The following is an 11,579-nucleotide window of genomic DNA, read 5'->3' on the forward strand; positions in this document are numbered from 1 at the left end:
CAGAGGGAGGTGAAATGAACAAAAGGCACCTGTGTGGGGACCAGCAGGTCTGACTGCACTAGGGCACAGGGAGCTCTCTTTTCCCTCTGGGCTCCCCAGGGTTCAGGTTAAGAGTGATGCTGAAAATGAGGCAGTAATTCAGAAGCACAAAGATCAACTAAAAAAATTACTGAATTTCCTCCAAAACAACAGAAATAGTTTTAAATGGATGCCTAATAAATCATCATAGGATTGACTGAAGGAAATCTGTCCCAGCTGGTCAATGTTCTTTCAACAGCCCACGATGCACAAAATGAAGAAATGTCCAAAAGCAGCTCCATCAGCCACTTCCTCCTGCTGGCATTGGCAGACACGCGGCAGCTGCAGCTCCTGCACTTCTGCCTCTTCCTGGGCATCTCCCTGGCTGCCCTCCTGGGCAACAACCTCGTCATCAGCGCCGTAGCCTGCGGCCACCACCTGCACAGCCCCATGTTCTTCTTCCTGCTCAACCTGGCCCTCGTCGACCTGGGCTCCATCCTCACCACTGTCCCCAAAGCCATGCACAAATCCCTCTGGGACACCAGGACCATCTCCTATGCAGGATGTGCTGCTCAGCTCTTTCTTTTTGTATTTTTCATTTCGGCAGAGTGTTTCCTACTCACTGTCATGTGCTACAACCGCTACGTGTCCATCTGCAAACCCCTGCACTACGGGACCCTCCTGGGCAGCAGAGCTTGTGCCCACATGGCAGCAGCTGCCTGGGCCAGTGCCTTTCTCAATGCTTTGCTGCACACGGCCAATACATTTTCCCTGCCCCTGTGCCATGGCAATGTCCTGGGCCAGTTCTTCTGTGAAATCCCACAGATCCTCAAGCTCTCCTGCTCCAAATCATACCTCAGGGAATTTGGGGTTTCTGTTTTCACTACCTCATTAGGACTTGGCTGTTTTGTGTTCATTGTTTTCTCCCAAGTGCAGATCTTCAGGGCCGTTCTGAGGATTGCCTCTGAGCAGGGACAGCACAAAGCCTTTTCCACCTGCCTCCCCCACCTGACTGTGGTCTCCTTGTTTGTCAGCACTGTAGCCTTTGCCCACTTGAAGCCACTTTCAGTCTCCTCCCCATCCCTGGATCTGGCATTGTCAGTTCTGTACTCGGTGGTGCCTCCAGCCCTGAACCCCCTCATCTACAGCCTGAGGAACCAGAAGCTCAAGGCTGCAGTGTGGACTCTGATCACTGGACGATTTCAGAAACATTAATCTGTTGGCCAGTTTCTGCAAATCACTTGTAATAAACTTGTAATGATTGTGTCATCTTTGATAGCGTTGGTTTGATTGTCAGATTTTTTCCTTTGTTTTAGTATTCAGTGATGTTCACAAAGCAATGATGTTCATTGTGTCCTTTCTTCTTTTCCTTCTCTCTAAGTTTTCTGTGGCCACAGACTGTGTCAGTGAAGAACTGCGCTCTCAGTGGCTTTTAAAGGAACTAAAGCATTTCCCAGCAGAGTTTTCACTGGAGATCCCGAGGTTTTTTCCCTTCTCTGGAGCTGCAGCAGCAATGTCTGTGTGCAGAGCTGGGGGCAGATCAGGGCAGGCACAGCAGCTGTGCCCAGGAGCAGCAGCCCTTGGTGTTGGCAGTGCTGCTCCCGTGGCCCTGCCCCGCTGCCCTCCTGGCCCTGGTGTTGCTGTAGGGCCTGAGGGCTCTCGGGGCCGGGCACAGGGCTGGGGGTGGCAGTGCCGGGGCTGCAGCAGGGACAGGCCATGGGCACCGCTGGGGCAGCGCTGACGCCTCAGGGCAGGGCCTGGGGGCTCCAGGCTCCTTGCCCAGGCTCTCTCCAGAACACGCCCAGGCCAAAGCTCAGCAGAGAAAAGCCCCATGAGCAGCCCCAGGGTGGCTGTGGGCAGGTTGGGGGCAAACAGCATCACACCATGGGCATGTCCCTTGGGGAGAAGGATCATCCTACAAGTGCTTCAGGAATTCTCTGCAGGCTCCTGCAGTGCCTGGTGCTGTTCCTTTGCCAGAGGCACCACAGGCCAGGGGGGCACATCTGGGCTGCTGTGTCTGGCTGTGGGGTTCCCGGTTCTGAGCAATGAGGAGGGGCTGCAGAGGCTCTGCAAGACTGACAGGATGGGCTTTGGGGCTGTGAGGAGAAGCTGAGGGACCTGGGCTGCTGAACCTTCGGAAGAGGAGGCCCAGAGCTCATCCTGCAACTGATCCAAGGGTGGTTTCAGGGAATCACATAATCAGCAAGGTTGGAAAAGACCTTGGAGATCATCAAGTCCAACCTGTGCCCTGACACCACCTTGTCTCACCTGAGCCTCCTCTTCTCCAGGATAAACAACCCCAGCTCCCACAGCAACTCCTCACAGGACTTGTGTTCCAAGCCCCTCACCACCCTTGTTGCGCTTCTCTGGACACACTCAAGTGCCTCAATGTCCTTCCTAAACTGAGGGCCCAGAACTGGACACGGCACTCAAGGTGTGGCCTCACCAGTGCCAAGTACAGGAGAAGAATGTCCTCCCTGCTCCTGCTTGCCACACCATTCCTGATCCAGGCCAGGTGCCATTGGCCTTCTTGGCCACCTGGGCACACTGCTGCCTCATGTCCAGCCTGCTGTCCAGCAGTCCCCTCAAGTCCCTTTCTGCCTGGCCACTGTCCAGCCACTCTGTCCCCAGCCTGTAGCACTGCAGGGGTTATTGTGGCCCAAGTGCAGGACCCGGCCCTTGGTCTTGTTAAACCTCCCATTGTGGGATTTGGGCCCTGGATCCAGCCTGTCCAGGGCCCTGTGCAGAGCCCTCCTACCCTCCAGCAGATCCACACTCACACCCAGCTTGGTGTCAGCTGCAAATTTGCTGATGGTGGACTCAATCCCCTTCATCCAGACCATCAATGCAGATGTTGAAATCCACGCTGGCTGGGTCTGATCCCTCGGCCATCCTGTGGGTGCCATGTGATGGCACTCAAGGTGATCTCTTCCATAACCTTGCTGGGCACCGAGGTCAGGCTGACAGGCCTGGAGTTCCCCAGATCCTCCTGCCAGCCATTCTTGGGGATGGGCTCACATTGGCACCTCCAGTCCTCTGGGACCTCCCTGGGGAGCCAGGACTGATGAGAAATGATGGAGAGCAGCTTGGGGAGCTCATCCACCAGCTCCCTCATCCCCCTAGGAGGGGTCCCATCTGGTCCCAGAGACACCTGTGAGCATCTGAGTGGCTCAGCAGGTCAGCAGCTGCTTCCTCCTGGACTACAGGGGGGCTGTTCGTCTCCCTTTGCCCATCTACCAGCTCAGGAGAACACTTGTTTTGAGGACGTGTCTTATTGTTGAAAAGGGAGGCAAAGAAAGGGCTAAGTACCTCAGCCCTTCCCTCAATTTAGTTAATATATTGCCCCCCAACGATATCCAAAAAATAATGGATGTTGTCTTTATACCTCCTTTTGCCAGTAATATATCTATAAAACCATTTGTATTATCCTTTACAAAAGCAACCTGGTTAAGTCATAATTGAGCTTTCACCTCTCTAGTTTTCTTTCTGCATGACCTAACAACATCCTTCAACATTTCCTGATCTTCCTGCCCCTCTGTCCAATAGCAATGAACCCTCCTTTTTTCCAATGAGTTCCTGTTGAAGCCCCATGTCCAAGCAGGTCAGTCATTTTCCTTGCTAGCTCATATTTTGGCACAGAGGGATACGCTGTTCCTGCTCCTTCAAGATTTCTTTCTTGAAGTGTGTCCATCCTTCTTGGAATCCTTTGTTTTTAAGGGCTGTTTCCCTTAAAAATGTCAGCACTTGATTTGGCAATCCCCAAATCTGCATCCTGAATAGGTCAAAGTCTGCCCTCTGTAAATTCGCTGCAGAATTTTGTTGATGCCCCTCCTTCTTTCACAGATATATAAAAACTCTATAATTTCATGGTCATTGTACCCCAAACAGTTTCTGATCAGCACATCTCCCACCAGCCGTTCTCTGTTTGTCAACAGCAGCAGACAGACTTTTCCTTGGCACTGGGATGAGAAGGAAACCTCTAGGGCAGAATTTTGGTGCAGGAGGTGTCCCAGCGTGAGGCCGGGCCATGGCCTGGCTCTGTGTGCCAGGAGCCGGCAGCGCTGGGTGCAGGGAGCCCAGGGAGGGCACAGAAATGCTGGGCTGAGAAATGCTGGGGGGACAGCGAGATGGGTGTGTGCAGCCGGCCAGGGCACAGCAGCAGCACGCACAGGGGGCACAGCCTGCAGGACCCACGGCCAAGGGCTGGGCAGGGCTGGCAGGGCCACACGCACCCAGGCCTTTGTCCCCTGGGCTCTGCCAGCGCCTCTGGAGGCCCCACAGAAGGAACTTTCCTTTCAGGGGCTGCACTTTGCTCCTGCCCGGCCCCTCCCTGAGGAGGCTGGCAGGGCTTGCAGCTTTGTGCCATTTGTCCTTGCTGCCCCTCCCATCCCACTGCCCCACAACCAGCCCCGAGCCACCCGGGAGGGACAGGCCCTGCTGTGCCAGGCCTGGGCTCAGGGCTTGGCCTTTCTGCTCCCTCCAACCAGCCCAGGCCTTGCTCAGCATTGCAGTTCCCTGTTCACAGCCTGCGGCTCCCTGCAATCCTGGCCTCAAGGATCTGCTCTCAGCAGTCCCTGGGGAGCCTTTGGCACTCCCTGCCCTCAGTGGAGCCCAGGGATGCTCCAAGGGACTTGGAGTTTTGCTTCTGCCTCCTTGAGCAGCTTCTTCAACTCTCTCTCCATGTCTAAACGTCCTGGACTCAGCCCCAAATCCAGTGTGGGGCTCATGAAAATACAGAATACATTCACGAGCTCTTTCTCTCTCTTCAGTTGTCTTCATGTCTCCAATGTAAGAAATAAAATACAAGTTTCTAAACTCAGTTAAAGATTTCGACTGTAAGGTGCCTTCTCTCAGTTAAAATACTGGTGACATTGTTATCTTGTACCTATTGAAAGGTCTCTTTTGTTAAATACCATTTACCCCATACCTGCCTTCTCTCGTTAAAGACTACTTATCGCATTATCTCATACCTATTTAAAGGTCTGCTTTGTTAAATACTGTTTACCCCATACCCATTGTTATTTGTTAAATGCTATTTACCTCAAAGTCTCTTCCTTTAGAACTGTATTCTTCCCCGTCGAGTACCTGTTCCTGCCCTGCCGGCTCCCGCCCTGGTGGCTCCTGCACGGCAACTGGTGACTCCACCCGGTATGTAAATGAAGAAGACTCCCACAGACCTCAGCGCCCAGAACGAGCGGAAAAAAAACCTAAAAACAACGAGCCAACATGAAACCAAGGGCTAAGACAAACCACTCTGGGTCGGCAGAACCATAGAGAACCTGACAGCAATCAGAGCTGGATTTCGCCTCGTCACCATAACTTGAACAGCACTCGACCAGACAGGCATCTCTAGACCACGAGATATGAGTGTTTTTCCTGGAGTTCTGCCCAAGGAATGAATTATTAAAAAAATGTTAATATTGCCCTAATGCCGATATCCAACTATGACTGACAAAAGACTCTCTAACAGTTTAAAGTTAGAAAGTGTATGTTTAATTACGACGCCGGGCAGCGTGCGGGATAGCTCCCAAACACACGCGCCTCACAGAAGATCACAGGGCCTTTTTATGTACAGAAGTATTGAATACCCAAAACACAAATGTATATTGATGACTTTAGTACATCCCATTCCCCGCTTCGTATGGTAATTAGCCAAAAGCTATTAAGCATTCATGCTTTGTTCTTTGAAATGGGTCGGTGGTCTTTTTTATGGGGCGGGGTCTCAAAATGATGAAGTAAGTGAGTCTTCTTCACTTTGACTTTTTAACCTTTTAGTGTTGTGTGACAACTGAATCCTGTTTTCCCAGGAGTATTTGATTTATGAATTCATTGTCCTTCTTGAAGCCTATTGATTAGTCAGAATACACAAACATAAGTTGACAGACCTCATGATTTATCAGTTCCTTAAATCCGGCTTCTGCTTATCAAAAGGGAAGTCTATCTGTCTTACTTCAGCGATATCTGGTTAAACTAAAATCTTTAATTCTTCAAAATTAATGTTTCATTTCCCTACTTCCTCTTTAAAGTCAGTAAATTATTTTACTCAATATATAGAGTCTTCTTCATCTATCCAAGTTGTACAACTAGTGTCTCTCAAGACTAATCCATATGCTTTTGATAGTGAAGTTAAGGCTGTTACTCTTCGTAGCATCCTCCAATTCCAAATAAGTATCACTACAGATAAAACTAACCTTATACTAACTAAAATAAGTAACACAATTATAGGGTGGACTAAGGTATTTGGTATACCGGTTGCTGTCGGAGACCACCCTAAAAAGCTCATCCCACCAACGATGAGACACATGTTCCTCAAGCCTTTTAAAAACTCCTTTGATGGTCTCTGTGTCATGGTGTATTGTAATTAACATATTTTTCCCCTCTTCCTTAATTTTTTTTAAGATTTCTCTCAATTCAGGATGTCTCATCAATTGAGTGACTAGAGTCAAATTCATTCTTATGGGCACAGGCAGTATCTTCTCCACAGTGGTTAGGTTAGTCTTTACATATTGACGTGATACTACAGGTGCTCGATAGGAAAAATCACATCTCCTAACAAAATTACAAACACAAAAATTGAATTGCGTCTCTTTTACAATTTGGTTATCTACCCTTATGATGGGGCATGCTGTCCTTAGAAAGACGCACCCCTGTCCTGTATACACCAATGAAGTTTTCTGTTTGCCTGGATGTGTTTCAAAGTGACAAATATTTTGGTCTGTATCTAAACAAGTGTCTTTGTCACTTTCTAATGTCTTTTCACATATATATCCTAGTTGTCTCCTTGCAGTACATGGTTCTAGATTAACAGTTTGCTATTTTCCTTCAATTTCTGTGCCCACATCCTGTGTTCAGAAGGGTACAATACAGCTCCCTCATGGTTTAACCCTAAGGGCACTATTGGGTGTATTAGGTCCACTGAGGCATCGTGTATGGTTAAAACAAAGGCTGTCACTATACTAGTCTCAGGGTTATAGGTGAAATTGACTAACACCTACCAAAACTGAAGCTCCTTCTCCATATCAGAGGCATTGTCCCAAACAATTTTGCAACTTTCGGCAGGAAATGTTCCCTCTCCACCTTCTCTGATAACTGCAGCAGCCACTGATTGCATCCACAGTTGTGCTTGAGTACATCCTAGAGCTAGTGAAATGTTTTCACTAGCTGGACTTAGCGCATTAATTATTGCCTCATGATCTCGCTCTTCTGTGTTTTCCCATTCTGGTAGTATTTGGATCAATTTCCAATGATTGTTACCCAGTGCAAGTAGAGAGGATTGCAAAGGTTGCTGTAGTTGAACTAAATCATTCCCTACTGAGGCTAATTTATTCATCAGTACTTCAGAATCTATGGTATTTAGTACTCCCAACTCTGTTCCTAGCAATCTGGTGAGATCCCTCTTACTTCCAAAATTAGAAGGCATACTCTTTTGGAGCCAAGTGGTCCAGTCCATAAAGGAGTTCTTGAGAGATGGAGCACATTCTGGTTATTTACTTGTACTCCCATTTTTACTCGTTTTAAAGACCACTTTGGGTTAATTATCAGCCCAATTTTGGTCTTATTGCACACTCTTCTATTTTGAGTCTAAACGGAGGGCATTTACTCGAGTATTTGTCACAGCATTCAGGACTAATTCGGATGGGTCTCATGGGTGGGTGGTAAGCCTCATGGAACCCGTCCTGTACAAATGCATACTTACAACCCCACACATTTCTTCTTTCCCACAAGCTTGCATTCGTGACTTTTAGCATCTTATTTAAAGCCTTACGAGAGTAAGCATTGTAAGCTCTCCCTTGACACCTGTTTATCTCGGTCACATTGTACCTACGTGGTATTGCGTTGATTCTTGTTATAGTTACAGTAATTACTGCAATAATTACAATTTTCCACATAATGTCCATGATAACTATTAGTCTATCTATTCGTAGTTCCAAGTGAGCTTCAGCTTCACTTCGTTATCGCCTGGTGTGATCTTCCAGATTCCTTCTGGGGCTTTCTTCACTCGGGAGTGATGGATCCAGGCTTTCTGTTCTTTGATCTTGATTGTAGTGAAGGTAGTAAGAAGCACCTGGAATGGTCCTTCTCACTGTGGTTCCAAGGTGTTTTCTGCAAAAGACTTAACATATACATACTGGCCCATCTAATTCTCTGTTTTGAGCTCCGACCACATATTTCTCAATTTCTCTAAGTTGTCTATTCAGGGCCTCCATATACCTATGTAGGGTCTCTTCCCCTACTTGCATAGGTGTTGTTCCTTCTTGAACTGCATATGGCCTTCCATACAGTATTTCAAGAGGGCTTAGTTTCTCTTTTGCCCTTGGTTTTGTCCGAATTTGCAATAATGCCAATGGGAAAGCCTGGGGCCAGTGCAAATTTACTTCTTGCCCCAATCTCACAGTTTGTTGTTTAATCAAGTGGTTCATTTTTTCCACTTGACCGCTAGATTGAGGGTGGTATGGGGTATGCAATTCCCAATCTATTCCCAGGTGATTACTCATTTGCTGCACAATTTTTGAAATAAAGTGTGGCCCTCTATCTGAGGATATGGTGGCTGGAACTCCAAACCTCGGTATTATTTTTTGTAACAGTGCTTTGGTTACCTTTCAGATCTTAGCTGTTCTGGCAGGAAAGGCTTCTGGCCATCCTGAAAAGGTATCGGTTAACACCAATAGGTAACGATATCCTCCCTTCCTGGGCAGCTCTCTAAAGTCAATTTGCCATTGTTGCCCAGGTCCACAGCCCTTCCCAATTTGTCCCACTTTAGGCTTTGGAGTATTTTTGGGATTAGTTTGGAGGCAAAGGCTACACTGATGAATTACTTGTATCACTGTGCCCTGCAAATTCCTGGCCATGATCCTTTCTTTTAAATAGTTATACAGGGCATCTATTCCCCAGTGTGTTTTCACATGCTCCCTCTGTACTAATGCCCACAACAAATAGGAGGGTACTACAAGTTTCCCTTCTTCTGTTACAGCCCATCCCTCCTGGTTATAACTTGCCTTTTCTGCCTTAATGAGTTTCTTATCCTTTTTACTGTATATTGGCTTACCCTCAATAGAAATTTTTCCATCTGGAATTAATGCTGCTTCAATTGTCTCATCAGGTATCTCACCTTTTGCTGCTTCTTTTGCCTCTCTATCCGCCAGCATATTCCCTTCTTCCAATTCTGAGCTCACCTTCTGGTGTGCTTTGATATGCATGATGGCTACCTTCTCAGGTAATTGTACTGTCTCCAACAGTCTCAATATTTCTTGTGCATGTTTAATATTCTTCCCTTGTGAGTTTAACAGTCCTCTCTCTCTCCAAATGGCTCCATGGGCATGCACGACTCCAAATGCATACCTTGAGTCTGTGAAGATATTAATTCTTTTTCCTTCTGCCAGCTCTAGGGCTCGAATTAAGGCTATTATCTCAGCCTTCTGTGCAGAGGTGTTCGTTGGTAATGGTTTGGACTCTATTACCTCTCTGCTTGTGGTAACTGCATACCCAGCATGCCTCTTCCCACTGATGACATAGCTGCTCCCATCAGTAAACCAGGTTTTGGCATTTTCAAGCAGGCTATCTTTCAGATCCGGGCGACTGGAGTAGGTGGCTTCAATGCTCTCCAGGCAATCATGGATCACTGGTTCTCCCATACTTCCGCTGAGGAAGGAAACTGGGTTCACAATGTTAGTTACCACAATCTCAACATCATCCTGTTCCACCAGTATAGCTTGGTACTTCAGGAATCTCTGTGGGGAGAGCCAATGCCCCCCTTTCGCTTCCAGGACTGTAGACACTGTGTGAGACACTAGCACTGTCATCTTCTGGCCCAGGGTGAACTTGTGTGCCTCTTGGATGTTCACTGCCACTGCTGCAATGGCTCTGAGGCACCCTGGCCACCCCTTAGCTGCCATATCTAGCTGCTTAGAGAGGTAGGCAACTACCCTTTGATACGGGCCCAGGTTTTGTGCTAGTATCCCTAAAGCGATCCCTTGCTTCTCGTGAGAAAACAAAAAGAATGGCCTACTTACCCCTGTAGGCCCAAAAAGTTTAGGAGGCTTACCGTCCAGTCCACACATGTTTCCTGGGTCTGGGTGGCTATTAGGAGGCTATCCACATACTGGAGCAACTGTCCTTCTCCTGGTGGAGGTTCCCAAGACTCCAAATCCTTTGCAAGCTGTTCCCCAAATATGGTGGGGGAGTTTTTGTACTTTTGAGGCAAACACACCATGTGAGCTGAGTTTTTTGTCCAGTTTTGGGGTTCTCCCACTCAAATGCAAAGATTTTCTGGCTGGCTTCATGGAGAGGGAGGCAAAAGACAGCATCTTTCAAATCTAAAACAGTAAACCAGGTTAGTTCAGGGATTAAATGAGTTAACAATATATAAGGGTTAGCAACTCCTGGATACAAGTCTTCAGTTATCTTATTAACAGCCTTTAAGTCTTGTACTAGCTTGTATGATCTCTTAGGCTTCTTCACTGGCAAGAGAGGAGTATTAAAATCAGACTGACGCTCTTTTAGTAGTCCTATCTTCAAATGTTTTCAATAATTGGACTAATCCCTTCTCTGTCTTCCTTCTTTAGGGGGTATTGTTTAACTTTTACTGGCTGCCCTCTTTCCTTAAGTTTGACCTATACTGACAGTGCATTCTTCGCCCTGCTTGGTATGTCAGAAGCAAACACCCCAGGAAAAACTTGATCTAATATTTTCCTGAAATTCTCTTCTTCATTGGCAACTTCAATTTCTTTGGTTATCATTATCAAGCTTAACAGCTCTACATATTGTTGATCTTTTACCTCCAAAATAATTTTTCCATTCTTAAATATTATTTTTGTCACCAGCTGTTCTAGCAGATCTCTGCCCAAAAGTGCAGATGGAGCTTTAGGCATATAAAAAAAAATCAATGAATTCCCCATTGTTTTCCAATTTATACTTCAATGGTTTGCAAAAAATAAGATCTCTCAGATTGGCCAGTCGCTCCTTTTACCACAACATAGTCATTGGTTACAGGTATTAGGGCCATATTCAGCACTGAAAATGTTGCCCCTGTGTCTATTAAGAATTCTCTCTCTTTTTTTTTTTTTAATGCTTTTTGATCTTATTCTAATTCTTAAGTTTCACTTGGTATTCTTCTGGTATAAAAATATGCTGGCCACACTCAACTTCAGGAATTTGTACTGGTTTCTTTAAGATCTCTGAAATCCCATTTTCCAGCAACTCAAACATTTTACCGCTGCGTAGGCTTATAGTTCCACTCTTAGGTACTAGCCACCTGTACGTTTATCGGACCCACGAGCCTTGACAGACTGCACCACGAAGCACAGTCCGCTGATTACAGTAGCAGCCCCTCCTTGGGCAGGCAACTCTTCTGAACCAGCCTCCCAATTCTTGTGCCTCCTATTTCTGGGCATATATCAAAATCAACACAAGAGAGAAAAAACAAAGAAACAAAACTAAACAAAAACTAGTTTGTTAGCCTTAAAAAGGAAAAAGTTAGCTGTACTTTCAGCTGTTGAGGAAAGAATTACAGTTAAAAAGCAAAAAAAGGAAAAATAAAAACAAGGCTCGAGACATAAAAAGCA

At 46.7% G+C, this 11,579-nt stretch overlaps 1 protein-coding gene across 1 annotated transcript; it reads left to right on the forward strand.

Annotated features, from left to right (window-relative positions):
• Nucleotides 1-300: 300 nt before the first annotated feature.
• LOC136302559 (olfactory receptor 14J1-like) lies at nucleotides 301-1,233 on the forward strand. The gene has a single exon (XM_066206031.1). It carries the CDS (start codon nucleotides 301-303, stop codon nucleotides 1,231-1,233), a length of 933 nt encoding a protein of 310 aa, XP_066062128.1.
• Nucleotides 1,234-11,579: the final 10,346 nt, after the last annotated feature.

Source organism: Chamaea fasciata, unplaced genomic scaffold (genome assembly GCF_029207755.1).
Source record: "Chamaea fasciata isolate MVZ Bird 193981 ecotype frontalis unplaced genomic scaffold, bChaFas1.0.hap1 SCAF_29, whole genome shotgun sequence".
NCBI classification, from domain to species: domain Eukaryota; kingdom Metazoa; phylum Chordata; class Aves; order Passeriformes; family Sylviidae; genus Chamaea; species Chamaea fasciata.